This window comes from Vigna angularis, chromosome 2 (assembly GCF_016808095.1).
Source record: "Vigna angularis cultivar LongXiaoDou No.4 chromosome 2, ASM1680809v1, whole genome shotgun sequence".
In the NCBI taxonomy this organism is placed as follows: Eukaryota; Viridiplantae; Streptophyta; class Magnoliopsida; order Fabales; family Fabaceae; genus Vigna; species Vigna angularis.
In genome coordinates, this window is record NC_068971.1 from 13,898,327 (window position 1) to 13,925,662 (window position 27,336).

The 27,336-nt window shown below is 35.6% G+C and overlaps 2 protein-coding genes across 4 annotated transcripts; both read left to right on the forward strand.

Moving 5' to 3' along the window:
* Window positions 1-279: 279 nt before the first annotated feature.
* LOC128195279 (uncharacterized) lies at window positions 280-8,604 on the forward strand. The gene is made up of 8 exons (XM_052872519.1): window positions 280-580; window positions 626-723; window positions 6,001-6,279; window positions 6,364-7,314; window positions 7,406-7,459; window positions 7,529-7,629; window positions 7,706-7,801; window positions 8,052-8,604. The coding sequence occupies exons 1-8, from the start codon at window positions 280-282 to the stop codon at window positions 8,602-8,604; spliced, it is 2,433 nt and encodes an 810-aa protein (XP_052728479.1).
* Window positions 8,605-10,760: 2,156 nt separating this feature from the next.
* On the forward strand, window positions 10,761-27,174 carry LOC108329279 (uncharacterized). 3 transcript variants are annotated; one of them, XM_017563420.2, is made up of 24 exons: window positions 10,761-11,207; window positions 12,129-12,200; window positions 12,640-12,683; window positions 12,926-13,037; window positions 13,133-13,204; window positions 13,403-13,465; window positions 13,717-13,794; window positions 13,895-13,987; window positions 14,709-14,828; window positions 15,594-15,680; window positions 15,848-16,060; window positions 16,169-16,216; window positions 17,110-17,364; window positions 18,089-18,195; window positions 19,040-19,284; window positions 22,461-22,529; window positions 22,649-22,713; window positions 23,601-23,770; window positions 23,879-23,957; window positions 24,210-24,465; window positions 25,261-25,306; window positions 25,940-26,048; window positions 26,526-26,588; window positions 26,975-27,174. In XM_017563420.2, the coding sequence occupies exons 1-24, from the start codon at window positions 10,908-10,910 to the stop codon at window positions 27,053-27,055; spliced, it is 2,847 nt and encodes a 948-aa protein (XP_017418909.1). In that variant the 5' UTR covers window positions 10,761-10,907; the 3' UTR covers window positions 27,056-27,174. The 3 variants fall into 3 exon arrangements, with proteins under 3 accessions (XP_017418909.1, XP_017418910.1, XP_017418912.1); XM_017563421.2 differs by having other exon boundaries at window positions 23,601-23,767; XM_017563423.2 differs by lacking the exon at window positions 15,594-15,680.
* The last annotated feature ends 162 nt before the right edge of the window (window positions 27,175-27,336 follow it).

Here is a 27,336-nt window from a genome sequence, read left to right on the forward strand (position 1 = left end):
AGTTGCAATGTGGTCCCCCATTGTTAAAGTGTTTTCTTACTTTATAGGTTAAAATATAATTGTTGTGTTGTACGTCATGGAAGAAAATTTTGAAGTTGTTTTCCACCATGGTGGAAAGTTCATAAATGAAAGAAAACTTAAGTATGAGGGGGAGAGTACAAGTTTTTCTTTTGACCCAGACATGTGGAGCTATTTCCTTGTAGTCAGTGTAGTAAAAGGTCTAGGTTATTACCTGTGTTGGAAAATAGGTTGGAATCTTTGTTGGATGACATAGGAGCCATGCACATGATTACCTTAGCCATGCTTAATGGTGGGGTTAATCTATTTGTTGTTCATAATGTCTCTGAACCTGAGGTGATACATATGTTAGAATATATTCCTCAGAATACAAATGAAGTAGAAGTTGAACCTGTAGGTATGGTTAAGGGTGAAGATGAAGAGCAAGGTGGGGGTATGGTTGAGGGTCAATGTGAAGAGCAAGGTGGGGGTATCACTGAAAGTGTTGTTGTTTTAGAAGAAAGAGTTGAGGCTGATGATCTTGTTGAAGGAGAAATTAAAACAGAGGTTGGTGGGGGTGAATGTGAACAGGATAGTGAAAGATAATTTGAGGTAGCTGTCAATGAAGGTGAGAGAGGTCAGTGTGATGGAATGACTGAAAGTGTTGTTGTTTCAGAAGAAAGACTTCAGGATGATGATGTTGTTGAAGGAGAACTTCAAACAGAGGTTGGTGGGGGTGAATGTGAACAGCTGATAATGCTAATTTTTACCATTATCTAAGCATCATTTTAGTAGCAAAATCAACTCTTCTTTAGCTTATTACTTGCTTAAATCCTCTCTTTTATTTAGTTTTAGTATTTATCTATATTTTGAGTTACATTACGTAAATAATACTCTAATCCCTTGTTTTTTGATCTATTTCGATGTTAGGAAGATCCTCCATTACATTGAAGAGCCTCGGTGATCCAGGAAGTCATTGATTTAACAGTCATTTTCGCTTAAGCGAGAATAATTTAGCTTAAGCGAGAATGACTATCTTCTCCAAGAAGAATTCTCGCTTAAGCGAGAATAATTTAGCTTAAGCGAGAATTCGGGCAGTATATATACTCACGAGGCAGAAAGAAAAAAAAAGGTCTTTGGTTCTTTAAAGGCGCGATTTCACGTCTGGAGCTCATGGAGGGCGTGAGGAGCTTGTGGCAACATCTCCTCCTCTTCCTTTGGGTCTCCTTCTTCTTCCATCTTCCATGTTTGTAAGCTTTAGGGTTCTCCATGGAAATGGAGAACCAGATTCATCTTGTTAGGGTTAGATGTAGCCTATGAACTCTTGTGTAATGAATGATTGTTTCGTATTTATAAATGCCTTTTCTATCTATTACTAGTATTCTTGTTTTCGATCTTAAAGCTTGCATGTAATGGGGACGTTCATGACTTGATTTTGGGGTTTCATTGAGCCATGGATGGGATATGAAATCTTGAACTGAAACAAGAGTCCTTGTGGGTCATTGAGCCAGGGATGGGATATGATTCACATGTTGTCTTAGATCCTAGTTCTTAATGCGGGTTTGCTTGTTAGATTATCCAAGGGATTGGAGTTTGATAAGGAAAACCTAGGCTCTTTCACCTAAGGGATTAGGGCTAGAGTGTTTTAGTGGATTGACTTTAGTAAATTGATAAAGAGGAGATGAAATTGGTTATACACAAGAGTGCATTGGTGAAAACTAACGTTAACAATGTCATTTCATACTATTTCTAGTCTTTTCCATTTTCAAGTGTCTTCAATACCAAAGTCCAACCTTGTAATTACTTGTGAATTTATCTTTTTGCACATATTCTTAAATGATGAGTTGTTCTTGAGTCTAGATGAGTTGTTAATCGCACAATTTTTTAGTATTACGAGTCTCTTAGGAAAACGATACCTGGTCTTACCACGGTTTATTACTTGAACGATTTGGTTCACTTGCCAAAGAGATTAACAAGTTTTTGGCGCCATTGCCGGGGACTCGTGTCAATACTAGACTTTTGTGAGGTTTCTAACTTATGTAGACTTGATTTTGTATATAGAACTAACTCTTTTGTTGTAAATAGATTTTCACTTTTATTTGGGCTAATTTGTGGCTTTAGCCTAGTTGTGTCTAAGTGTATGCAGGGAGATGTTCACATAAAGAGGACTGCAGCCTCCAAAGCATCATGTAGACCCTGAGGGTGAAGGAACTATAGGACATAAGGAGACAACTAGCTTGAGCATCACAAACTGCCCCAAATTCTCCCTTTCTTGTGTATGCTCCAAGTACTAAGTGAAAGTAGAAGAAGAAAGGGAGAAACAAAAGAAAAGACTAGTCACCACCACTATTTGATGAGTATTTAAAGATGTCAAGGTAGTGGAAGGGCTACAATGAAGATTCTTATGCTATGAGAGTTGATTTGGTGACTAGAAAGTGATTTAAGAAAAGTTGGTGAAAGGAGCACACCAACAACAACATTTGCACTTCATTGAGTAAACCGTCAAGCTAATGACGTTAAACAAGCGCTTTTGGGAGGCAATCCAATTTTCTTACCCTTTTTACTTGTGTTTATTTTGTTTTAGTGTCGTGTGCTTGTATGTGTTTCAATTTTAATTAGTGACTTGTGTCATGCATGTTTGTATTTTATTGCATGTTTGTGATTTTTGAGTTGTAATGTTGTTTTTGTGGTTTGTATAAGTATATTATGTTGTTTGTAGCTTGGTTTGTGTGTAAGTGCATTGAATGAAGGTATGGAACCAAAAATCACAAATTGAGTGGCCAATCTCGCAAGAATGTGCATTATTTTCGCCTAGGATGAACTTTCTCGCTTGGGCGAGATATGCAGAAAACTGAAAAAATAAGTTTTGCTGATATTTTCGCTTAAGCTAAAACTAAGTCGCTTGGGCGAGATTTAGACTGAAAGTTGGGGTGCCATTGGAATATTTTCGCTTAAGCTAAAACTAAGTCGCTTGGGCGAGATTTAGGTTGAAAGTTGGGGTGCTACTGGAACATTTTCGCTTAAGCTAAAACTTTCTAGCCTGGGCGAAAAATTCTTCTGTAAATTTAGCTTAAGCTAAAAGTTTTTAGCTTAAGCGAAAAACTGATATGACGCCCAACACCTTAAAAAACTGGTTCTGCACCTAATTTTTGTTGTTGATTCTATGTTTTTCTTTTCTTTGCACTCTTTCACACATTCCTTTTAGTGTGTTTTTGGATCTTTCTATCCAGTTGTTGACTATGAGATACTAATTTTACTTTGAGCTTTCTTGTTACAGGATAAGATCTTCCTTACGAATTAAAGTGTTTAAAACCACCATTTGTGAACCTTTGAGGCATGCGTGAGTTGTGCAACCGTATGACTTGAAGATTTTGCTGCTCGTGTAGCATGGCCTGGGGGCCAGCCCCCTACTGATGGGGGAGGTGGAGTAGTTGCGGAGTATAAGCTACTGGAGGAGGAAGATGTTACATATGAAAAGTGAAGCTAGTGTTCTACACTATTGGAGCTGCAAAGAGTCCATTTTGATCGTTTTTTCAGTTTTAATTTCCAGTTCTTATTTACTTTCAGTTTTTGTGTTTTTGATTTCTTTTTGACTTGCCTAGTGGATAGTTCTTTTGCAATTGGTTTGGTGATTCGAGTGAATCATATGTTATGCTTGAATTGAATACAAATCTTTTGTGCTTGCTCTTTATCTATGAAAATTTCTTTGAAAATTTAATTGAGATTATGTGGTTAAGTTTGTTGAATAGAGGTTGTGGTTGCTTGTATATGTTTAGATGGATGCTTGCTTTTAATTGTGATCAATATTCTTGGCATGATGTTTATCAAACTTTGGAACCCTGAGTAAACCTATGAGATGTTGTGCCTAGAGTTTATTGTTGAGTGCTATCACTTTGAAATCACAGTTGATTTTGCCTGAGTTTCTCTATTTGAACTATTTTCTTGCTTGTTACAAATGATCAAGGCCATCTTGTTCTTCAACCTCTTCTACATTTTTTAGCCTAAAAGCCAATGCAAAACACTTGAACCTTGAAGAAAAACTTTCTCACCCCTGGAACCTTAAGCTTATTGAAAAATCCTTAACCTCCTTACCTTGAGTTGAGATGAACATATATGTTAGGATAAGGAGAATGGCTTAAGTTTAGGGGAGTTTTTGAAATAAGGGAGCATTGAGAAAATAGCAAAATGAGTCAAAAAGAAAGAAAAAGAAGAAAGAAGAAGAGAAAGAAAAATGAATTCATTGAAAAAGAATTGGGAAATAAGTTGAGAAGTGGTTTATCCAATTGTGAAGCAAAGAGAGAGACTAATGCTATATCATGAAGTAAATTGTTTTATCTCTTAGCTCAAGGTGCTTTGTTATCTAGAAAAACTAATTTTTCTTCTTAGCCCAGCCACATTACAAGCCTTAAAAAGTCCTTGTGATGCTAACTTGCTTGTGAATGTGTTTGATATTGTGAAACGAAAGACAAATTTAATTTGTATAACACTGTGATAGTTAAGAGTTAGACACACATCCTTCTACACCATTGTGCTTGAGTGAAACACTTTCCTTGGTGAAGGATGGTTCCATGCATTCAATGAAAACATCTTGCCACGTTTGTTGATCTATCAATTACATCTATCTTGTGATTTTAAATTGTGAGCACCATGATTGAAGTTTAGCTTGTTAAGGCCATTTTATCTCTTGAATGTAATTTTCGAGTTGAGCAAGCATGATTGATTTTGTTTATTTGATTGAAATTGTGCTTGAGTTGCTAGACTATCGTGATTGAATCGTTTACTACGTGAACTACTTTTGCTTGAGGACAAGCAAAGTTGTAAGTTTGGGGGAGTTTGATAATGCTAATTCTTACCATTATCTAAGCATCATTTTAGTAGCAAAATCAACTCTTCTTTAGCTTATTACTTGCTTAAATCCTCTCTTTTATTTAGTTTTAGTATTTATCTATATTTTGAGTTACATTACGTAAATAATACTTTAATCCTTTGTTTTTTGATCTATTTCGATGTTAGGAAGATCCTCCATTACATTGAAGAGTCTCGGTGATCCAGGAAGTCATTGATTTAACAGTCATTTTCGCTTAAGCGAGAATAATTTAGCTTAAGCGAGAATTCGGGCAGTATATATACTCACGAGGCAGAAAGAAAAAAAAAAGGTCTTTGGTTCCTTAGAGGCATGATTTCACGTCAGGAGCTCATGGAGGGCGCGAGGAGCTTGTGGGAACATCTCCTCCTCTTCCTTTGGGTCTCCTTCTTCTTCCATCTTCCATGTTTGTAAGCTTTAGGGTTCTCCATGGAAATGGAGAACCAGATTCATCTTGTTAGGGTTAGATGTAGCCTATGAACTCTTGTGTAATGAATGATTGTTTCGTATTTATAAATGCATTTTCTATCTATTACTAGTATTCTTGTTTCCGATCTTAAAGCTTGCATGTAATGGGGACGTTCATGACTTGATTTTGGTGTTTCATTGAGCCAGGGATGGGATATGAAATCTTGAACTGAAACAAGAGTCCTTATGGGTCATTGAGCCAGGGATGGGATATGATTCACATGTTGTCTTAGATCCTAGTTCTTAATGCGAGTTTGCTTGTTAGATTGTCCAAGGGATTGGAGTTTGATAAGGAAAACCTAGGCTCTTTCACCTAAGGGATTAGGGCTAGAGTGTTTTAGTGGATTGACTTTAGTAAATTGATAGAGAGGAAATGAAATTGGTTATACACAAGAGTGCATTGGTGAAAACTAACCTTAACAATGTCATTTCATACCATTTCTAGTCTTTTCCATTTCCAAGTGCCTTCAATACCAATGTCCAACCCTGTAATTACTTGTGAATTTATCTTTTTGCACATATTCTTAAATGATGAGTTGTTCTTGAGTCTAGATGAGTTGTTAATCGCATAATTTTTTAGTATTACGAGTCTCTTAGGAAAACGATACCTGGTCTTACCATGGTTTATTACTTGAACGATTTGGTGCACTTGCCAAAGAGATTAACAACAGCATAGTGAAAGACAATTTGAGGTGGCTGTGAATGAAGGTGAGAGAGGTCAGTGTAATGGAAAGACTGAAACTGATGTTGTTTCAGAAGAAAGAGTTGAGGCTGATGATGTTGTTGAAGGAGAAATTGAAACACAGGTTGGTGTGGGTGAGGTTGAAGAGGATGCTTGTGATGTTCGTAGCTGGACCAGTAGTGGTGATGATGATGGCAATGATGAGGTTAATTATGACTGTATGGAAGGTCTAGTTGATGTTAATGTTGAGTGTGATTTAGAAGAGGAGGTAGGAGATAGAGTGGCAGATATGTTTGGTAATGGCCAAGTTGATGTGTAATCTGATGATAGTGATGTGGATGATGGAATGAAGAGTGATGATGATAGAGGTTTGTCCGATGATGAATGGAAATCTAATGAATTAGACAGTGGAGCAGAAAGTGAAGCAGATGATGATGAAGAGGAGGGTTATGGGAAGTTTGTAACCTTCTGCATGCCTAAGACAATGGTAGATTATAAATGGGATGTGGGAACTTATTTTGCTGACAAGCAAGACTTTGTGGATGTCATCAAAACATATGCAATAGAAAATGGTAGAAATATTAAATATATTAAAAATGATAAGAAGAGAATTAGGCTAAAATGTATGGGTGCTAAAGGAGAGTGCCCCTGGATGGCATATTGTGCTTATATGGAAGCCATTCATACGTGGCAATTAAGGACTATTGTTGACAACCACAGATGTAGTAGAGAGCACAAATTAAGATTACTTAATGCAAAATGGCTCAGTAAGAGGTTGGAAAAAACTGTTAAACAAAATCCCCAAGTAAAGGGAGTGGAAATTCGTGAGAAGATAAATAGAAAATGGAATGTAGGTGTATCTAGATGTATGGCTTATAGGACAAAGGACATTGCTTCAGACAATGTTGATGGGTCTTTCAAAGACCAATATAGAAGGATTTATGATTATGCGAATGAGGTTTTAGCTCATAATCCAGGATCCACAGTGAAAGTCAAAGTTGAAGAGAATGTGGATGAAGCCATTTTTAGGAGGTTTTATACATGTCTAAAGGCCTGCAAGGATAGTTTTGTGTCCTGCAGGCCAATTATTGGGTTGGATGGTGCTTTTCTGAAAGGAAAATATGATGGTGAAATGTTAACTGCTGTTGGTAGAGACGCAAATGATCAAATGCTACCTCTTGCATATGTCGTGGTGGAAGTAGAGAAGAAGGATACTTGGAGATGGTTCCTTGAACTTCTAGTTGAAGATCTCAGTGGGGAGGAAGTAAGTTCATCATTTACATTCATGTCGGACCAGCAAAAGGTAATGCACATGACCTATTCCCCGATTATGTTAATTAACTTTCATATTGAAATCATATCTCTAACAACACTGTCATAATTTGATTCAACAGGGACTACTACAAGCTGTACAAGAAGTGGTGCCTAGAGTTGATCAACGTTTCTGTGTTAGACACTTATACGCTAATTTTAGAAAGAAATTCCCTGGAAAATAACTAAAGCGTTTGATGTGGAAGGCAGCTACAACAACCCATCCACAAGCATGGGAAGCAGAAATGAGAAATATTAAACAGCTTAACGATGAGGTTTTCAAATACTTGTTAAAAATCCCTCCCAGGTTTGTATTTAAATTTCTATTGTTAAAAATGTGCCAACTTTTCACAGTAACATTGATGAACATATATATGTTCTAGGTACTGGTCAAGATCAAGATTTAGCAGCAAGCCTAAGTGTTATACTTTGGTTAACAACATGTCAGAGGCTTTCAATAGTGTAATGGTGCATACAAGGTCTAAGCCAATCATAACCATGTTGGAGGAAATCCGCCTTTACTTGATGAAGAGATGAGCAACTAACAGGACAAAAAGTCAATCACTTTCTGGGAACATTTGTCCAAAAATCATGACTAGACTAAAGAAGGAGTCTTAGTTAACTAAATATTGGATACCGTGGTAAGAATGAGGTTTATTAACTTATGATTTCTTTTAAAATGTGTAAGTGGTTTATGATTATAATGTGTTTCTTGTTTTGATTTTACAGCTGGTCAGCCAACAAGATTTTTGAAGTTCGCCATGTGTCCCAAGCTGGTGACAAATTTGTAGTAAATTTAGATGAAAATTTGTGTACATGCAGGAAGTGGGAAATCACTGGCATACCATGTTGCCACACCTTAGCTGCTATGAAATTCCTAAATCTTGATGCAGAGGAATTCATTCCATGTTGCTTTAGGAAGTCCACATATGAAGAAACATACTCTTCAATTGTCTATCCAATAAATGGTAACAATCTGTGGGAGATTACCACATATGATGATGTCTTCCCTCCACCAAAGAGAACATTGCCTGGGAAACCAAAGAAGAAGCGAAGGTTGGAGCAATGGGCGTTGGTGAAGGATGACAAAAGAATGAGAAAGGGTGGTTTAAAGAAAAGATGTGGCATTTGTAAGGAACTCGACCACAACAGGACTTCTTGCACCAAAGCAAAACAAACAATTGATTTGAACTCTCAACAAACACAACAAAGTAACCCATCAACTCAACCAATGATGCCATCATCAAATCAGGTAGAAGCTGCAGTTGAAGGGGATAAATGAACAAATTTAATGTTTCTTTTTATATCTTTTTGTAATGTCTATCATTTGAACAACAATTTGGTAATCTTTTTGTATTAGACAACAATTTGGTAATCTTTTTGTATTAGACAACAACTTGGTGATCTTTTTGTATTAGACAGCAGTTTGGTAATCTTTTTGTATTAGACAACAGCTTGGTGATCTTTTTGTATTAGACAACAGTTTGGTAATCATCAGACAATGTCATTCTGCTTTTAAGAGTCTGTATTGTGATGTTTTATATTGGTTTCTTCACTATGCTTATCAATGAAATCAGTCTGTTTCTTCACCTCTGCATATCAATGAAATGAGTCTATATTTTGATGTTTTATATTTGCTTTACACTTTTGTCCAGATATATTTGTTCTGCATCACGTATGTTTATCTACATATTTGGGCATCAAAACAATATATGCCTTATTATTGGGTGATGCAAAATTCTTAAAAAGTGACCTTGAGCAATGCATATTTTTTTAGACATAAAAACACCTCAGATATGCATGATGCAGGTGTATGATAGCAATATATAGACTCATAAAAACATAACAGCTTCAACATAATAACATTATTTACTCATCACATTCCATAACAAAAATAGAATTTTTCACTAATAACAAGTCTGACTTTTATTGAAATGGAAGAAAGGTACAACACAATCACAACCCATTAGCCCATTGTCATCAACATTGATACGCAAATTGTGTTTAATACACATAAAAGAAAAACCAAAAATATCAACACCTTCATCCACTTTTCAACAACCAACAAAGATTTCTCAAACTTAACTAAAATTTTCCTATTACTATCCACTTCTTCACTGTGCACCGAACTTTCTTTGTTTCCTTCACACTTCAAGCATTTTCCCCTTTCCTCTTCCACAACATCATTGAACCATTTGAAGTAGTTGCAACCACCCTCTTCAGCACCACTCTGTATAAACAACAATCTCTTCTCAAAAACACTTCCACATAATACAAACGTCAAATAAATCATACCTTATACTTCGAGCATCCCCAAAATTGCTTGCCACGATTCTTCAAAGTTTTAGCAGTTCTCATCGCACATCTCAGTCCATAGTGGCAAATCGGTGAACACACATTACAGTTCTCCTTCCGCCACACATTGCATGTTGACGAACAACAAGAATGCTCCTTCGACATCATCTTCGAACAACTACGTTCTTAAACCCACCCACCTGCGTCGAACCAAAATACCCTCAAATAACAAGCTCAACAACCTCCAACACGAACCTCGCTCTTGTCAACCAATTTGGGGATTTCTTCAATTTAGGGATTCCTTCATTTAAAATGTTCATTTATTCTGTTAAAAATCAAAACGTTGCGTTTTGATTTAAAAATTTCACTTTTTTAAATATAAAAACTCACCATTAAGCCAGGTCAACAACAGTACTGTACCATGTCAGTACCATTTGGTCATCTCAGCAACCCACGCATCAATTTCTTTAACGCCGTCTAGCCAACTTAACGGGAAGGTCTCAATTGATTTCAATTTTCAAAATTAAGGACCATTTTGACACACTTTAGATAACGAGGACCTATCTGAGACACTCCTGCACAAATAGGGATGTCGAAAAGGATTAAACCTAAAAAAAATTAAATTAAACTTTTTCTGTACCTTGGTTTCTGCATATAATAAATTATTAAAATAATTTAATTTTCACATTTATATAGATACTCGTACAAAGTCATCTATTATTTTTTCTATTAATTACCTCCCCTAAATCAAAGATAGAAAGAAAGTCCAAATATTCCCCTTTATCCAAACATTATTGGTGTTCCTAAAATCAAATCTGAACAATAATATTTTAATCTGGGAAAGGGGGTCTCCTCCATAATAACCAAGTTTCTGAGAATAGTTAAATATACCAAAGCAGTACCTTTTATTTTTCTTTTTGTTTTTATTGTTAAATCACTTAAACAACATCATCCCCTTATCTTATCTTATTTCCCTATTTAAATATTATAGATTCCCTCCCAAGAGTTCCCGGTTGGTGGATTATTTAAAATATAAATTTAACAATATTATGTTAAATAATCATTAATTATTATAATATTTATATATATTTTTATGAGATATAAGATTTTTTTTAGTTGAAATTGAACGAAAATATTTATTACACATGAATTTGATGTTTATGTTAGAATTTTGTTTCCGAAAATTATAACTTTGACTTGCCGGCCACACCGGTGCTTGCAAGATGCAACCACTGTTGTGCTTGAACGCTTGGTGTTGGGAGGCACCATGCCTTTCCATCTTAGCATAAAATGTTGAGTTCAACACAAATTCACACGCACTTCACTCTTCCGAGACGCTCTTTAGTCTCTGATATTCCTTCGCTTCTCCGCCGCCGCACGCTCTCCTTTTCTCGCTCTCTCTCCTCCTCCCCTGCTAACTCTATCAACCTCTTCTGCTCCAACCACGAGGTGGCCGTTGTTGACGGCGGAGTGATGGAGAAGGCGACGGAGAAGGGGAAGGTGTTGAAGGTTGGTCTCATATGCGGTGGTCCTTCCGCTGAGCGTGGGATTTCCCTCAATTCGGCTCGATCACTCCTTGATCACTTGCAGGTACAGATTCTTCGGAATTCTGTTACAGTTTAATTTTGGTTTAAGCTTATCAGAGGACTAGAATTCGATTATCAGAAAATACTTTCTCGGAGAGGGACCGGGGATTTAAGTCAGATTAAGGCTCGCACCAAAGATTAATACCATAATTGGGTCGGAGGACCGAAGTTCACTGGATGTCCAACTAAAGTCAAAGACCCTAGTTATCACGGTTAAAAAAGTAATTCCTTATAAAAGTTAATGATCATATAATTATAAAAGTTTTGATCAATTAGAATTACCTTAATTATACTTTTGAAGTAATTATTTAAAAAGTCAACAATTGTACAATTATAGGTGTTAACCAAATAGAAATCACCTTAAATATGGCTTTTGAACTAGTTATTACAAAAGTCAACCATTCTGGTCATTCAGAGACCTTGACTTTGAAACTGTAGTTGCGGATAGAGTTTTGAAACCTTGGTCCTATGACCTTTTTCATCATAATTAAGTTGATTTTATTAAACCTTGGATTATTAAATTTAAAACTCAAACTCTTGCAAGTTAATTATGCCCTTCGTTTACATTTTTGTTGTCCTACCATGTGTTTCCTCCGGTCTATTGAGTCAGAGATTAATGCAGCTGGTTACTGTGATTGTTCTTTCTTCAGTTTACTTCGAAATTATAATTGTATTGTCAGTATATTGTGTTTTAAAAGCGACTAAGAAGAAACTGTGGTAATTTAAGTAAATTTATGTTGCAATCGTGAGAGAAATTTCACTTGAGTTTACTGTCTTTTCATTTCATTATTTTGGCTTGTTTTAGTGGAGGTGAGTTGTTCCAGTCTGTGCTAATTTGGAAAGCAGCTTAAGGTTCTGTTTTCTGTTTTAGTATCTTATTTCTTTCATATATATCAGTCTCATTTGTTTTCCTGTTGTCTGACAGGGAGACAATTTACACGTTAGTTGCTATTATATTGACTGCAATCTCAATGCGTATGCAATTTCCTCAGCTCAGGTTAGTATGATACATCTTTCCCAAAATATGCTCCATGAGCTCTCTTTCTGTCAAACTATATCTTTTCTTACACTGATTGGTATACTGAGAAGAATTCTGACACGCATGAGGCTAAACTTATGATATGATTAATTAGATAGTAGAAAATCTGAAAAAAAAAATCAAGGCAAGACGAGTTACAGTTTCGACAACCATATGGGGCAAAATATTAGTTGAATTAGGTTCTTCTTTGGTCTACAGTCTACTAAATTCTTCCTTATAACTTAAGTTTAATAATATATAACTCTTGGTTAATCCCAGTAAACACAAATAAGTGAAATGTCTACTTACCGGATCATCACCTCTAACTTGAAATCTCCATGATCTGTCATTGGTTTGATTTTGCCTCATTTGTCGCATTCAAGCCATTCATTCTTCTACTTTCTGTATTCTTTCACAGGTATATTCCAACACACCTGCTGATTTTGATTTTAAACTTGAAAGGTTAGTGCACCCTTTCAAATTATGGAAAATTATCATAAAGTTCTGGTCAAACTTTCTCCAATTTAGGAATAATTAACAACACACCTGTGTGGTTAAATGTTCCCAAAATATAAATATTTTTACTAATAATTCCTTCTTCCTAATATGCCTTTAAATTATGGATCAAATACTCACAAAATGTTGTATGGAATAATTTGCATTTAAAACTTGAGAGTAAAGATGCCTACTTCTTCAATTTGCAGCCTTGCCCAAAGTTTCCAGACATTGTCTGACTTAGCAAAGCATCTAGCTACAGCTGTTGACATAGTATTTCCAGTTATACATGGCAAATTTGGAGAAGATGGTGGCATTCAGGTGCAGTATATATACAGTATATATATCTGGAATTCTTCTAGGTTGTGATGAGTGTGTGTATTTATCAATGATATTTCTATGTCAAATATTACTAGGAATTGCTGGAAAGATATAATGTTCCATTTGTTGGCACGGGATCAAAGGAGTGTGTCCAAGCATTTGACAAGGTATAGGACGTGTATTTCGTTATGTTTCTTCCCCAACATCTTTTTTTTCTTCTGTTTATCATACCTGGAATGCAGTCACACATTTTAGATCTAAGGTTCATATTTTCAAACCTTTTCCCCTCTTGTAATCTTTTATCACTTACTAGTTTGACTTTTACTGTTCCTCTGACTCACTTTTTCCCTTAAAATTATTGTCAGCATAAAGCATCACTGGAGCTCCGGAAACATGGATTTATAACAGTACCCAGTTTCTTAGTTCAGGTATTATAAACTGTGTTTTAAACAGACTATTGCTTCACCTTGTAATGATAATTAATTATGCGTCTCAGAAGTCTGTATGATTTAATGTTTTTAAATGTTAAACAATTGGATGCTTCATGATTAATGTTCAACAATATTTTTATTGTATTAGATTTCGTCCATGTTTTGTTGTTATTAAAGTATTTTCTATCTTTAAAATCTAGTCATACAACTTTTATTATTTACACACTATTTTATAATATGTCAATTAGGGATATGAAACAAACAAATCGGAAGTATCAGAATGGTTTAAAAAGCACCAGCTGGACCCTGACTTGGGGAAAGTTGTGGTAAGGCATTTGATTTTAGTTCAGTCATTATAGTTTCATAGTTAATTCATTGTAAGGGAGTTTTCTTATGCTTATTGATGTTGTAAATTTGATGCTTCAGGTAAAACCAACAAGAGGAGGGTCAAGCATTGGTGTTAGAGTTGCTTATGGTGTTAATGATTCCCTTGTAAAAGCCAATGAAATTATGTTTGAGGTATTTCCAATAAATTTTTCACTTCAATGCAATCCAGATTCCGTTAATAATATATATGACTGAATAAAAATCAATAACTAAGGATGAATACATTTTAACAATAGATATGTTAAGGCTCTGTTTGAATAAGCTTAAGTACTTGCATAATAATAATAATGATGATAATAATATTAATAATAATTATAACAATAATAATAATAATAATAATAATATTAAGAAGAAGAAGAAATGTAAAATGAATGAAAATGTTTTTTAGATAAAATCAATGTATGCATTTTTCATTTATGGAGAAGTTAGCTAAAAGAGGTTCTGTAAAAGTTGAAGTGTATAAGTTGATTTTAATATAGATGTTCCTTTTACCTTCTTATTTTCTTTTCCTATAAGTTCCTATTCAGAAATATATCTGAGTAACAAGCTGTACATCTCTTACAATATATGTTAGACCAAATTACTCTAAAACCTCGAGATTTCACCTAACTTTACTTTTTTAACATTTACAGCAATCCCCTTGTAAAGTTACATTACATGGTTTAATTTGTTTCTTAAGTGGGTGTTTGTGTAATGTATAGGGGGTTTGTTAGTGGGACATAATCAAGGGGGTTTAATATCAGTGTAAAATAGGGTGAGGGATTAGGAGAAATTTGATGAAACTTCGTTTAGTGTCTGTGAGTTGCTCTATAAGTTAACTTTTGGTATTGATAATTGATGTTGAATGTGATAGGGAATTGACAATAAAGTGCTAATAGAAGTATTTCTTGAAGGAGGGAGTGAGTTTACAGCCATTGTCCTTGATGTAGGATCTGGTTCTGATTGCTTTCCTGTAGTACTACTTCCAACTGAGGTATGTTTTGTCTTTTTTCAGTTGACATTTCTTATTTATTCACTGCAATTCTGTAATATTCGCACTTGTTTTTGATTATCTTAAATAACACAAGAAAGTATCAGTTCCTTTTATTCAATGGACTAAAACTCTTTGAAAAACTCTAGAATAGAATGATAGTTTCTTAGGGAATGTGAATTTCACTACTCCCTCCAAAATTGAACCATTCAATTCAAACTGGATTGATCTTACTTCCCTTTGTATATTGTTCTTTCTAAAAATGATAACGTATACTCTGCTACCACCTTGTTTTTTGCCTAATGAATGTTTGTTTTTCCAGTCAACAATATTTTTTTTTGTATTATTTAATTTCATGTACCAGCTACATAATTTGGTTTGGAATGGAATGATCATTATTTTTTTAGACTGAATGAAACATGCTGAAGATAATGATTATTCCACTTCTTTCCTTCTTCATTCCGTTGAATCAAACTGGATCTGACTAAAATTCTCTTTTCAAATGTATAAAATGAAGAAAGTGAAAGGAATTTTCAACTTGAGGATATGTGATGTATTGTGGGATACAGGTCAATTCAAGACCATAAACTGGACATGACTCGGGACAGAAAATTTAGTGATAATAGTTGGGATTGCTTGTATTTATAAATAATCATTCTGTGGCTGCCAATGTCTATGGGAAATTACTCAAGCAGTTTGTACGTGGAAATTGCATTTGCTATTGCCCAATAAATTTTCCACATTCCGTTGTAACATTTAGATGAACAGGTGGAGCTTCAATTTCGTGGGGCAAATGACGTGAAAGAGAATGATGCAATATTTAATTACCGCAGGAAGTACCTTCCAACCCAACAGGTCAATAGTTGGGTGAATGTGTTTATATGCACGCAAGATATATGGCACATGCTTTCTGAGCTAAAATATAGTGCACTGACCGTCTTCCTTTTCCTTCAGTTTATTTATTATTTGGTTTCAGTCAATGCTGGCAAATATTTTCTTAATCAGATGAAACATATTTGCAGGTTGCTTATCACACTCCACCACGGTTTCCTTTGGATGTAATTGAGAATATTCGCAAAGGAGCATCTCTGTTATTTCAACAGCTTTGCCTGCAAGATTTTGCTCGAATTGATGGATGGTTTTTGCCAAATTCAGGTTCCAAGTTATCACCATCTTCAGAAAACGAGTTTGGAAGGACTGAATCAGGTTCCATAGTATTCACTGACATTAACCTGGTGAGATGATTCCCTTCCTTGGGAATAATATGGTTATCTTTAGCAGTTTCACTACTAATCTTGATTGTTCACTAGTTTTCTAATTGTTAAAATCAACACATGTTTCAGATCAGTGGTATGGAACAGACCAGTTTTCTATTTCAGCAAGCTTCTAAGGTACTTCTGGATGTATCTGCATCATATTTCTTGTATTCTATATCCACAATTCCCTATATTTTCTCAAAGCATCTCTGTCATAATTATGTGTTTGTATTTGGTTTGAATTTTTCTGTGACCAATTTTTTATTATATCTTTTAAATTGACCATTTAATCTCACTGTGTTGTATGAAGAAAGGCATTAGGGGTTATTGGTCACAGCGAAGTACCTAACAAGTCAGGAAGTTCTGTCAGACTGTCATACAACCAATTATTCTTTATGATAGGGAATGTTGAACTTTAAATGGGTAATAAGAGAAAAAAAAGGTGAGTGTAGTAAAAATGAATATGTTAAGCCGGATGTGTGATAACAAAAAAAAATGAGAGAATACAAAATGATTGAATAAGAGGAGATATTCTTATGACACCTCTTAAGGAAAAGAATATAAAAATTTACTTAAGATGGTTTGAATGGGTGCAAAGAAGGTCACTCGAAATACTAGTGAGAGGTAGATTCTAGGTTTTAGCGCTAAAAATACAGGTAGATGGAGACCAACCAAGAAGAACATTAGAAACAATTAGGAAAAAGGTATCTATGGGGAATATCCTTGAGAGTTTGGTTTTTAATTAAGTCCAATTGCATTGCGTGATTCATGTAATTGATCACTTAGTAGGAAGGAGGTTGCTGTGGTTGTTTTAATCTTATGTGTTTTAGTGACATGACAAATTGTCTATTTCCTTTTAAGGGGATTATACCGGATCTATCGAATGTTACACGTATTGAAAGCATGGTGTTAAACACAGCACTCACCAGTTAAATGACTTTCAGATGATAAAGTTAATTATTTTTTGTTTTTCTTATCTATCCAATTCTTATTGTTCACTACTTGAAAATGTTATATATGTTATTCAGGTTGGGTTTTCTCATACAAACATCCTCAGAAGCATTATTCGTCATGCTTGCTTGAGATTTCCAAATCTTGCATCAGTTAATGGTATAATAGGTCAACTTCCAAGCAAGTCAAAGTCCTTACAACTTAACAATTCATTATCTCACCATAAAGGAGCTCGAAAAGTTTTTGTCATTTTTGGAGGTGACACATCAGAACGACAAGTGTCTCTTATGAGTGGTACAAATGTTTGGCTCAATTTGCTAGCCTTCCATGATGTAAGTGTCCATAATCAGGAAGACCTTAAAGTTACTGTACATGCTTTGGTAACCCATCTGCTGAAGTTTAAATGCGGCATCCAATTTAAAATATTTATGTTCTTATTTTTGACAATTTTTTGAAAGAAACTTATAAGCATTAGTTTGTCATTTTTTCTCTTAGTTTGTTTGAGCTATTGCATATTTACATACATGCAGAATCATCATGCAATGTGATGTAACAGATATAACACACTTATCCAGGTTCTCTTCATTCTCTTTAAGTGGAATAGGATTAATTTAGAATATAAGATCAGTTGGAAGTCTCACATTAATTAGAGATAAGAATAATTTATACTATATAAATGGGTGCAAATCTTACCTAACAAGCTAATTTTGTGAGGTTTAGTTAGGTTTAAGTCTACTTTTTAACACTATATCAAAGCGTTGGAGATGTATACACCTCAAGATCTTTCATGAATATGACATTTTACTTTATTGTTTAACTGATTTTGTGAGATTGAGTTAGACTTAAGTCCACTTTTTAACATTGTATCAAAGCGTTGAAGATGTATACACCTCAAGATCTTTCATGAATGTGACATTTTACTTTATTGTTTAGCTGATAATATTTCATTTTCAGATATATATATATATATATATATATATATATATATAGGTCTTATGGCATTCTGTAAAACTTATGGGATTTTCTATAAAAAAACTAAAATAATTGGTCTTGCAGCTTGAGGTCACTCCATGTTTGCTTTCCCCAACAAGTGAGTTTTCAACTAGTGTTGGTGTGGGAAAGAAGGATGATGACGTAATGAATAGAACAGTTTGGTCATTACCGTAAGTACTATTCCTTTTCTCTACCTCAAGAGTTTCCTTGATTTTTGAATATTCATACGAAAACAACTTTATTTTACTGTTAGAAGCATACGAACCTATTCCTAGGGTTCCCCTATTAGTTTATGCTTTCAGGAGAGTTGGTATTAGAAAACTGCTTATTGTAGTCATCCTAATCTGCCTTAGTTTCCACCTTCTTGGGATTTGCCTTAAGTGTGACCACAAAGGTGGTGGTTTAGTCCCACTTCAACTAGGGAGATGACTTGAATAGAGCTTTTAAGTAAGTTTTATAAAGAGGAGTTAGATTTTAAGGCCAAATTCTAAAGTTGGACACTAGCATGATATCAAAGACCCATTGGCCAAATTGTGAAATTTGATCTTTTCCATCTCCAGTGTTCACAATTAAATTAAATATTACCACTTTGAAATGTGGAATTTGACTCTTGAAGCCCAAGGAAATATCGAACAAGGACGTGTGCCACAAATAAAAAACCACTGTTGGACCTCCATCTAACAGATTACCTTTTCAGAGGAGTTGGTTCTACACAGGATGTTATATTCTGCTTGCAATCTTCTATCCGGAACTGATTTTCTTTCATGGTTTCTCTTAGAATATATTATACTCCATAAAGTAAAATTATATTCTTCTTATTAAGGTTATAAAATCAGCAATTGCAATCTAGAAATGTATCAAATAACTGGTACGTTCCAGATCCAACAATCTGTGTAAAGTACCTTGACATATGCACTTCAATGATCAGTAACATTTGTTTTGATGGTGATTTATGCATGTGACATCTTCATAATGTAGTTAGAAAGAAATAATTTTATAATTATCTGTGTACAGTTATTCTGTTGTGCTACGACATACTACTGAGGAGGTACTGGATGCTTGCATGGAAGCAATTGAGCCAGAACGAGCTGCCATAACATCTAACCTACGAAAGAAAGTAATGGATGAGCTTATGCTGGGTTTGAAAGACCAAAATTGGTTTACAGGGTTTGATATTTCTGATGAACTTCCAGTGAAATTTTCTTTAAGGAAGTGGATCAAGCTAGCCAAGGAAGTCCAGGCAACAGTTTTTATTGCAGGTGAGCAAAAAGTGTTTTCTAGTTGTTAAATTTTAACTTCAATTTGTTGTTAGTAATGGTACTCTCTCACTTTCACTCACAAAAGCAATATTAATATGAATTATGAAAAATGGAACACTAAATGAATGTAATTGTACCCCTGCCTATGCTTTGCATCTAGGCACTCCTAGGTCACAAGGAACGTTCCTTTGTTCACAGAAATAAATACTCCGTACTCTCTCTCTAACTGAATTCCCACTTACCTCACCTCTCTTTCTTACATGTCTAACTAACCACATCTTCAAGCACATGCTTCTCTCCCCCCCCCTAAATTTGTACCTAGGCCCATTATCTATTTTTTCTGCCATTGATCTGCTTGCCTATGTCAGTTTCTAACAATACATGATAAAATAATTTCATATTCACTATTTATATATCATTGAAGATGAATAGCTAGCTCTTAGTATCAACATGGAGTGTGCTTCATGCATCATCTTGACAAATGTTAGGTTCCTGGGTTTGAAACCTAACTAAGAATACTGACTGTAGGTAGAAACTGTAATGAAAGAATAGGTTTTTCTATTATTCACCATGAAAGAACTCTCTTTCAAAGAATGGGTTGGGAGCATAACCTTCCTGGTTAGGAGCATAACCTCCCTCTACATGCTAAAATCCTGTCTTTACAACAAATTCACTCAATGCCCTCTACAGAGTTACAAGAGCTCTATTTATAGCAGCTCTGACCCGCTCCCCTTTTTCCAACTGACACCCCCACACCCTTAACTCCTAAATCCAATCTATCCTATCATCCTAGATCCTAAGATTACACCCCGTTGCAGAACAATCTTGTCCTCAAGGTTGGAATCGTGAGGTTTGATCTCCTTGCTCATCTTCATCATCGTGTACTCATATGAATGGAACCCTCTGGCAACTGCCCTCCAATTCAGGTCTGAAGGTTTGGGTGGTGGAAATTCTTCCTCCAATGACTTCCATTCTTTTTGGATTTTATTAGCTTCCAGCATTCTGGTCACCTCTTTTCCATAATTATAAGCCTTGAGGAAATGGTCTTCGATGTCTTTCAAAGCTTCAAAAAGTTCTCTCCCCTCTGCAGGTGCTTCACGAATGGCAAGGCCCTTCTTTTGTTCGCTGGTCCACCTCTTCACAAAATCCATCCTTCTCTCCCGGGCATTGATTCTTCCATCAACCTTTCCCTCCTCAGCCTTCATTCTAATTGTAAGCCCGTTCGGCCAATTACTGAGAGACTGTTTGGACTGTAAGATTGTTCGGCCTTTGAATGTAACTGTAAGACCGTTCAGTTCCTCCCGTCCTTTCACGTTCAGATTCAGCGGTTCTCTCCCGTTCGGGTCCATCAGTCCTTTTCCATGCGAATCTGGTAGATTCCGGTTGTTCAGTACTGACCCCACACTCTCGACGGCTCCCGATCTGTCTGGGTGATTGGCCTCGGACAGTGTCACCTCTCCGCTCGGTCGTCCCCAAGACGACTGGTCTTCAATCCCGCTCTCGTTCCCTACCTTTTCGCCTACCTGGAAACATTCTTTGCAATCCGCATCGCCACCGTCCCCGTCTGTTTCGATGCCGCCAAACGCTCAACAAGGGTTCCAAACCTTATCACCAGGGCTTCCTTCAAACCATCCCATGAACGATTCTTGGCTTTCTCCTTCCAGGCTCTGATCCAGTAGCCCGCGCTGCCCTCCATGCTTATGTATGCGAGCCGCACTTTCTCCTCCTCCGCTACTCCTTGAAGCTCAAAAAACCTCTCCGCCCTATTGATCCAGTTTAGCGGGTCCAGCCCTTCGAAAGTGGGTAATTCACCCCTCTTCCGCCATTGATTCTGCCCTTCCAGATGTTCGCCACCCACTCTCCCTCCAATATCCTTCTCGCGCCGTCGTTGGTTTCCGTTTGCGGAAGCCTGACTTCCATCTGATTGTCCTTCGTTGGTGTGAGCCCGCGCCCCCATCATCCTCATTATTTCTTGCAAGTCCCAGCACACTCCGACTGATTCCGCCTTCATCCCTTCCATCGTAATCTTCAGAGCCTCCAATCGTCCCTTCGTGCTTCCCTCCATCTTCGATTTGCCCCCAATTTGGATCCGGCAGTTTCTTGATTACTTCTTGATCCGTTCTTGACCCCTTCTTGATCCGGCACCCCTCTCCTAAGGATATTCGGCAGCTTCTCGAAACGGCAGGTCGGACCAATTTGTTAGGTTCCTGGGATTAAAACCTAACTAAGAATATTGACTGTAGGTAGAAACTATAATGAAAGGATGGGTTTTTCTATTATTCACCATGAAAGAACTCTCTTTACAAAGAATGGGTTGGGAGCATAATCTCCTTGGTTAGGAGCATAACCTCCGTGGTTAGGAGCATAACCTCCCTCTACAGGCTAAAATCCTATCTTTACAACAAATTCACTCAATACCCTCTACAGAGTTACAAGAGCTCTATTTATAGTAGCTCTGACCCGTTCCCCTTTTTACAACTGACACCCCCACACCCTTAACTCCTAAATCCAATCTATCCTATCATCCTAGATCCTAACAACAAACATCATTTTGATCTAACACTTCAAGATAATCAAAAGTTACATTTCTTGAGGTAGAATCACAAAAAGGTTATAGAGGAAAAAAATTTTAGGTATGACTACAATAAAGCCAATAATATGGTAACATGTTCTAAAGTGGATTACAAGTCCCTCGTTATTTGTCTAAGTGTATGGTTGGATTAACAAGAGGCAAATTTTTATGGTTAATTCAAGGGAGGGATTTCAAGTAGACAATATGTTTGGTTGAGATGGGGAAGAGATTTTAAAAATTAATTTGCTTTCATACCTTATTGTTGGATTCACACAACAACAAAAGTGAAAGAAAGAAACTATATTATAGTAGAAGGTTCTACACACAAAAAACGTACTACAAAGAGTATAACATGCTTCTATATATAGAACAAGGATAACAAAAAACCATTAAGACAAACATTGTTTATATAAGATTACAAAGAGTAGGGTCTAGTTAATCTTAACACTACTAGAAACACTCCAGTAGATGATTTCTTGTTTTCTTCGTAAGGCATCATGATTCAGAGAAAGTACATCACAATTATCCACCTTTACTTCAAATCATGGAAGAGTTCTCGCATCACCTTTACTTTATACAATGTTTTATTCCCTGTTTTGTATAGTGCATGGAGGTATTGGAGAAGATGGTACACTTCAATCTTTGCTGGATGCTGAAGGAGTGCCCTATTCAGGTTTGTTTATAGCGTGCACCTAATATGTGAGACTATTTGGTATAATGGTATCCACTAATCATGTTTATTTATTCTTTTAATTTTTATTTTCGTCTGTTCTCTGTTATCTTTTGTTAAAGGTCCTGGTGCAATGGCATCCAACATTTGTATGGACAAAGTTGCAACTTCTGTGGCTTTAAAACATGTACGTGCCCCTAATTTGAATATTTTTTCAGCGAAAGATAAAGAACACTCCTCTTACATTACTTTTCTCAATTTGTATTAAGGATATGCCTCTATCTATTTTTAGAGTTTATTACTATAATTTAGAATTTCTTCCATTATGAATGTTAGTGTAGGGGTTATGGGCTGTTACATATTTATGGACAATTATGCCAAATTTAAAATTAATAGGTATAATTATTATCAATTTTAAGTAGAGCTGTCAAAATGAATTACAACCCGCGAGCCAACCCCGTCCACGAGTTTGAGTCGGGTTGGGTTAGAAAAAATTGTATTTTTTTTATGCGGGTCAAATTTCAACCCGACTCGTTTAAACCCGGCTCATGCGGGTTGAACTCGTGGTGGGCCGGGTTGGCCCACCAACCCACCTATCTAATTTTTTATTTTATTAAAATTTAATTTTAATTTTATAAAAAAATATTTACTATTTTGTTTTTGCTTGAAAAAATTATTTAAGTTCCTTATTTTCAAAATTAATTAAACACCCATGTTGGGAGTGAAATTTGTTTAGATTTGTATTATAGAAAGTTTGTAATTTTTTTTTATTTAAAAAAAATTGTAATTAAGTGAGCCAGTGAGCCAACCTGTTTACCCACCAACCCGTGGTGAGTCGAGCCGGGTTCGAATTTTTCTGGCTTACTAATAAATGAGCAGGGTTGGGTTGGCTCACTAAGTGACCAACCAGTGGTGGGCCGGGTCGGGTCGGGCCGGGTGACCCGTTTTGATAACTTTTATTGTAAGATACAATCCCTTTTATCTTTAAGAAAAATCATTGAAATTTAAGCCTAGTTTTTTCAACAATTTGACATGTTTCTCTGATTTTGCATTCTGATATCCTAATCTTAAAAGCTTGCAAATTCTGGAGTTCTTACCATAAACAAGGATGTCAGGCAAAAAGCCGATCTCTATAATAAGTCTATAAATGATACATGGCATGACCTTACCTCGAAGCTGCAGTGCCAAACATTATGTGTCAAACCAGCAAAAGATGGATGCTCAACTGGGGTTGCTAGACTGTGGTAGATTTATTACTTTTTTAGAATCTCGTGAATGATACCAATGATTAAAGGTTGTCATTGGGTTTAATGAATTATGTTTTACATCTAGCTAATTCTATTTTCATACAGCTGTTCCCAGGACCTTGCAATATATGTCAAAGCTCTGGAGGACTGTCTACTAAGAATTCCTCCAAATAGCTTATCAAAGGTATGCATAAGTAATAAAATCATGTCACGATCTCACTTGTTGAGGAATGTTGAGTGATCATTAGTAGTGTAGCTCTGATTCTGTATATGAGAGAGACAGGGAAAAAAAAGCATTTGCTGAAAAAATGGTACCAATGTGTAATGGTATCGCAGTAATATGTATTTATAATATTGCTGTATCTATTCGTAGTGTAACATACCAGTACCATCACTGCATTAGATTAACTCTTCACCTTTTTTATTAAATGTGCAGGCACATGGTATGATTGAGATGCCAAACCCTCCTCCGGAGCACTTAATCTTTGAACCTTTCATACAGACAGATGAAATACTCGTGACAACCAAATTTGAGAATGCCACTGGTAGTGGCCTTACGTGGAAAGGGAACAGCAGATGGGTGGAAATAACAGTTGGCGTCATAGGAAAACGTGGATCAATGCACTCACTAAGTCCTAGTGTAACTGTCAAAGAATCTGGTGATATTTTGTCACTAGAGGAGAAGTTCCAAGGTTGGTCTCCATCATAGAATGATCTAGAATTTAAAATTAATTATTTTTATAGAAGGATAATTACAAAACTTAGAAACTATAGTATAAAGATAGAAATTAGTGGCCTTTACTCCAACAGAACACTGGAGTTGTGAAGTTTAAGATTTCTATGAAGAAAACCCTACACTTAAGTTTCCAGGATCAAAGGCTTTTCAGTTAAGATATTTCAAGTTAAAGAAGATCAAATATCTGAGTTAGAAATTTTTTAGGTGAAAATTGGGGATTGTGTGCTTCATTCTACTTAATGTAAAAAATAGTCACTTATTTTACTAGCTATCCGTGAAAGATTTTAAAATTGTAGTGATAATGTATTAAAAATAATTTCTTACTGTGCATACACCAAATCATTCCTCAAGTAGCATGCTTTATGTTTCTTGGATCCATCTTTGAAATTGATGGGAACCCTCATGATTTTCAAGCTGGGAAAATGTAATGGAAAAATGCTTCGAGCATAATTAATGATAGTTCTCATCAAAATAAAAAGAAAATTGATCTTAATTGGCCGTGCTGAAAAGATTTTTAATTCTAAATGCACAATAAGCTAGTCCAAGCTAAGCACAGAGGTTAGGAGGATGCTACTATTGATTAGTAGACAAAAGAAAAAAGGAATAAATGTATGAGGAAGTTATAACTGCCTTGAGGATGGGGGCTATGTGTGAATGCCTCTTATCTATTTTATTTCTAGTACTTTTTCCTACCTTGTCAAATGCAGTTGTTCACCATAGTTCATTTTTTCATATACTTGTATATTGGCAGGTGGGACTGGCATCAATCTGACTCCGCCTCCCTTGTCAATTATGAGGTATTCTAAATAAATTCCACAACCCAATGGCAGAACCTTCTTTGTGCCTCATAATCTCGTGTCTTTTACTGAGCTTTATCGCTTCATTCTTAAGAGCATTTGAAATTTGGAATCCAAGATTTGACAAGGGCATAGCCTGTTCTGTTGTGGTGATAAGAATGTCATTAAGGCTTGATTTGATTCTATTGACAGTTTGCTAATGACTAAGTTCTTTGCAACTTATATTACATGGTTGACACTTTCTACCCTAGCATTAATTATTGTTCCTTAATTTCCTTTTATATATTGATCGGTTGAAGTTAGAAAGATGCGTCCTCTTCACTATGGGTTGAATTAGATTGTTTGGTAATGTAAATCTATCCTCCTTTGCAACTAAGGTTGATGCTTTCTGATGTCTATGATTGACATATTTTCAATGTACAGTCTCAATTTTTTTTATAATGCAGTGCAGATTTCCTAATTTGTATTTAGGTAGACCCGTCTCCATCATGTATTATTATGTAGAGAAAGGTTAACAAGTCATTGTTTCTTCACTTTGCAATGTTGTGCTGATGTACCTATTTCCTATTGTATTCCTTGTGGGTTTCTTTTAATTGATTTTGAATGTTAATTGTCTTTTTCTTCTCTGTATAGTGAGAATGCTTTGAAGAGGTGTAAACAGCATATTGAACTCATTGCAAATACTCTACAATTGGAAGGATTTTCACGAATAGATGCATTTGTAAATGCTGACAGTGGAGAGGTTGTTGAATTCTAACCCCTCTATTGTCATTCTCTTATGTTTTGTTTCATACCCGTCTATTTTCTATCTTCATAAACAAGCATCACCTTGTACAATACCTGCATTAAGTACCTCAATGTATTTCAAGGTTTTTAGAATGCTTAAAAGAGCTGAGTGTGAGTGTATATATGTATGTATGTATATATTGTAAAGTATCCATTCTTGGATTTAGGGGATGGCATCATTAATATTCCTATGATAAACTTTATTTTTTAAACTCTCCCCTATTTTCAGCTCAAATATACTGATCAGTTAGTATGCTGACAATACATCCTTGTTTAAGAGCATAGCGTCTATTGAGAGAGTCTATGCTTAATAGATTATCATCATCCATTCACTGAAATCAAAGAAATCACTTAGTATTTAGTCTTCTCATGCAGGAATTGTGTTTCAATGACTTGTCGTCATCTTATTCCTGGATAACTTTCAATTTTGTAGGTTTTGATTATAGAGGTAAATACTGTGCCTGGAATGACACCTTCTACTGTTCTGATTCATCAGGTAAATTCTTGCTTAGATAATTTATTTTCTTTCATAATCTTTTCTGTGTATTTTCCTCTCTATCTAGGAACTCCCCAAGTATATGCTTTCACCACGTAGAGGTTCCATTAGGGTATAATTTATTCTACGCTGCATTTAAAAGCAGTTGGCATATCACAAGGGCTAAATGACATGAACTTGAAGCAGATAAAAACGAAAGCTTACTTTTTAAGTGTAGGGAGCAAACGGAAGCTTTCTACCCAATAGATAAATAAAAATAAGACTAAAATAAGGTTATATTAAAAAATTAAAACACCTTTATTCATGTAAAAAGACACAGCATCAACCAGAACAAACGCCTACATTACAGTTTTATGATTCTGAGTATCATTTTTTACATATCTCAGGCACTAGCCGAACAACCACCACTGTATCCCCATGAGTTCTTCCGTAAGCTTCTTGATTTGGCATCTGAAAGGTCAATGTAAATCGAATGTTTACATTGTTTCATCAAATGCTGTTATCACGTGATGTAGCATTCATATTTTCGTATCAGGAACTTTATATTGTCAAACATTGTTATATACTTTTGTTGCTTCCCTTCCAATTATGTCTTCACATGCAATCCGATTCTTAAACTGATTTTGAAGAATTATAAATGTGCTGTCAATAAGTTAAGGCTTGTGAACTCATCAAGGTTTTTAGGTTGTATGGCAAAGAGTACATGTACATGGCTCATCAATAAATATTATTTCAAAGTTGAAGTATC

Excerpts from the sequence above, each read along its gene's own strand:
- LOC128195279 (XM_052872519.1), top strand. The coding sequence starts at position 280 with ATGCACATGATTACCTTAGCCATGCTTAATGGTGGGGTTAATCTATTT. Across the intron at positions 724-6,000 it reads AAGGAGAACTTCAAACAGAG|CATAGTGAAAGACAATTTGA; the intron begins GTTGGTGGGGGT and ends GATTAACAACAG. Across the intron at positions 7,630-7,705 it reads TTGTTAAAAATCCCTCCCAG|GTACTGGTCAAGATCAAGAT; the intron begins GTTTGTATTTAA and ends TATATGTTCTAG.
- LOC108329279 (XM_017563420.2), top strand. The coding sequence starts at position 10,908 with ATGTTGAGTTCAACACAAATTCACACGCACTTCACTCTTCCGAGACGC. Across the intron at positions 16,061-16,168 it reads TATTCACTGACATTAACCTG|ATCAGTGGTATGGAACAGAC; the intron begins GTGAGATGATTC and ends CACATGTTTCAG. Across the intron at positions 19,285-22,460 it reads GGCAACAGTTTTTATTGCAG|TGCATGGAGGTATTGGAGAA; the intron begins GTGAGCAAAAAG and ends TGTTTTGTATAG.